Genomic DNA, 1,678 nt, shown 5'->3' on the forward strand with positions numbered 1-1,678 from the left:
TCCATGTCACCCCCCCCCGTACCAATGATATCTCCCCATCACTCCCTCTCATCCCTCTCCCATATCTCCCCCACTACTGAATTCTCCCCATCACTCCCCTATATCTCCCTCCCTCCCTTTTCTCCCCCCCTCCCATTCCCACTCCTTCTGTATCCCCCCACCACCGAATTTCTCTCATTACCCCAATCTTCCTCTACCCCCTCTTCCCTCCACCTCCTCCCCCCTTTCACCTGATCCATATTTCCCCCACCACTACCCATCACCTCAATTACCCCCCCCCCCCTCCATCTCTTCTCCCTCTCTCTCACCCCAATCATTTCTCTTCTACCACTGATCTCCCCCCCATCACCCCTTCTATTCCCCCTCCTCTCCCCTGTATCTCACCCTACCCCGTTCTCATCCCCTCACCTGTATCTCACCCCTCACACCCCCTCTCTCATTTCTCCCCCACCATTGAACTCTCCCCCGTCACCCCCTCTAACCCTCCTGCCCCCTCTCTCATTTCTCCCCCATCACCCCTTCTCCACCTCTCTTCCCCTTCCCCTTCTCCCTCCCACCCCCTCTCTCATCTCTCCCCCACCACTGAACTCTCCCCCTCCCACCCCCTCTCTCATCTCTCCCCCACCACTGAACTCTTCCCCATCACCCCCTCTCCCCCTCCGCCAGAGATGTTCACGCGCCTCACCTCGTACGTGCCTCGCAACCGCCCGCGTTATCAGCTGTGCGAGGTGGACGGCACGATGGGCGCCTGTATGAAGGATTCCGTCTGCAGGAGGGAGCGGGGCCTCTTCGCCGGGTACTGCGGTGGCGATAATGAGGTCTGCTGCGTAGGTAAAGATCTCCCCGAGACGTGTCCTGTGTATAGATCTCCCCAAGACGTGTTTTTCTTTCTACTGATCTCCCGAAGACGTGTCCTCTGTCTAGATCTCCCCAAGACGTGTTTTTCTCTCTACTGATCTCCCCAAGACATGTTTTTCTCTCTACTGATCTCCCCAAGACGTGTCCTCCTCTGTATAGATCTCCCCAAGGCGTTTGGTTTCCTTCTTGCCTTATCTTCTCCTTCATTCCTATTTCTGCCCCTGGAAGGATATCCCCAGAATGTTCCTTTCTCCCCAGGAAATCCCCAGAATGTCCCCTTTCTCCCCAGGAAATCCCCAGAATGTTCCTCTCTCCCCAGGAAATTCCCTAGAATGTCCCTTTCTTCCCAGGAAATCCCCTAGAATGTCCCTTTCTTCCCAGGAAAGATCTTCCAGGTTGTAGCCTTCTCCTCTTTATAAATTTCCCCAAGACGTTATCTCCTTTTTGTCCTGTCGCCTCCTCCTCCCATTTTTCCCATGTAGGAATCTCCTCTAAGACGTACTCTTCTCCCCTGTAAAGATCTTGCCCAGACGTTTCCCTTTTCCCAGGATAGGTCTCCTCTAACATGTTCCCTTCTCTTGACAAAAAAAAGGAAATCTCCCCAAAACACACTCCCCCCCCCCCCCAAGACTGTACTTTCTCCCCTGTAAAAATCTCCCTGAAACGAACCCTTCTCTCCTCTCCAAATTCCCCAAGACGTACCCATACCCTGGAAAGTTCTCCCCCAAGATATTATCTCTCCCGTGCCTTATCACCCCCTCCCCTCATCCCATCCCTTCCCCCCCAGGTGAAGATTTTTCAAGACGCTAAAGAGACTTAT

At 53.9% G+C, this 1,678-nt stretch overlaps 1 protein-coding gene across 1 annotated transcript in view; it reads left to right on the forward strand.

Moving 5' to 3' along the window:
• The window catches only part of LOC119594836, a 7,731-nt gene that overhangs the window by 2,581 nt on the left and 3,472 nt on the right, over positions 1–1,678 (forward strand). The window contains exon 3 of the mRNA XM_037943922.1: positions 667–831. Coding sequence (XP_037799850.1) covers positions 667–831 — 165 coding nt within the window. The remainder of the gene's footprint in view (positions 1–666; positions 832–1,678) is intronic.

This window comes from Penaeus monodon, chromosome 34 (assembly GCF_015228065.2).
Source record: "Penaeus monodon isolate SGIC_2016 chromosome 34, NSTDA_Pmon_1, whole genome shotgun sequence".
In the NCBI taxonomy this organism is placed as follows: Eukaryota; Metazoa; Arthropoda; class Malacostraca; order Decapoda; family Penaeidae; genus Penaeus; species Penaeus monodon.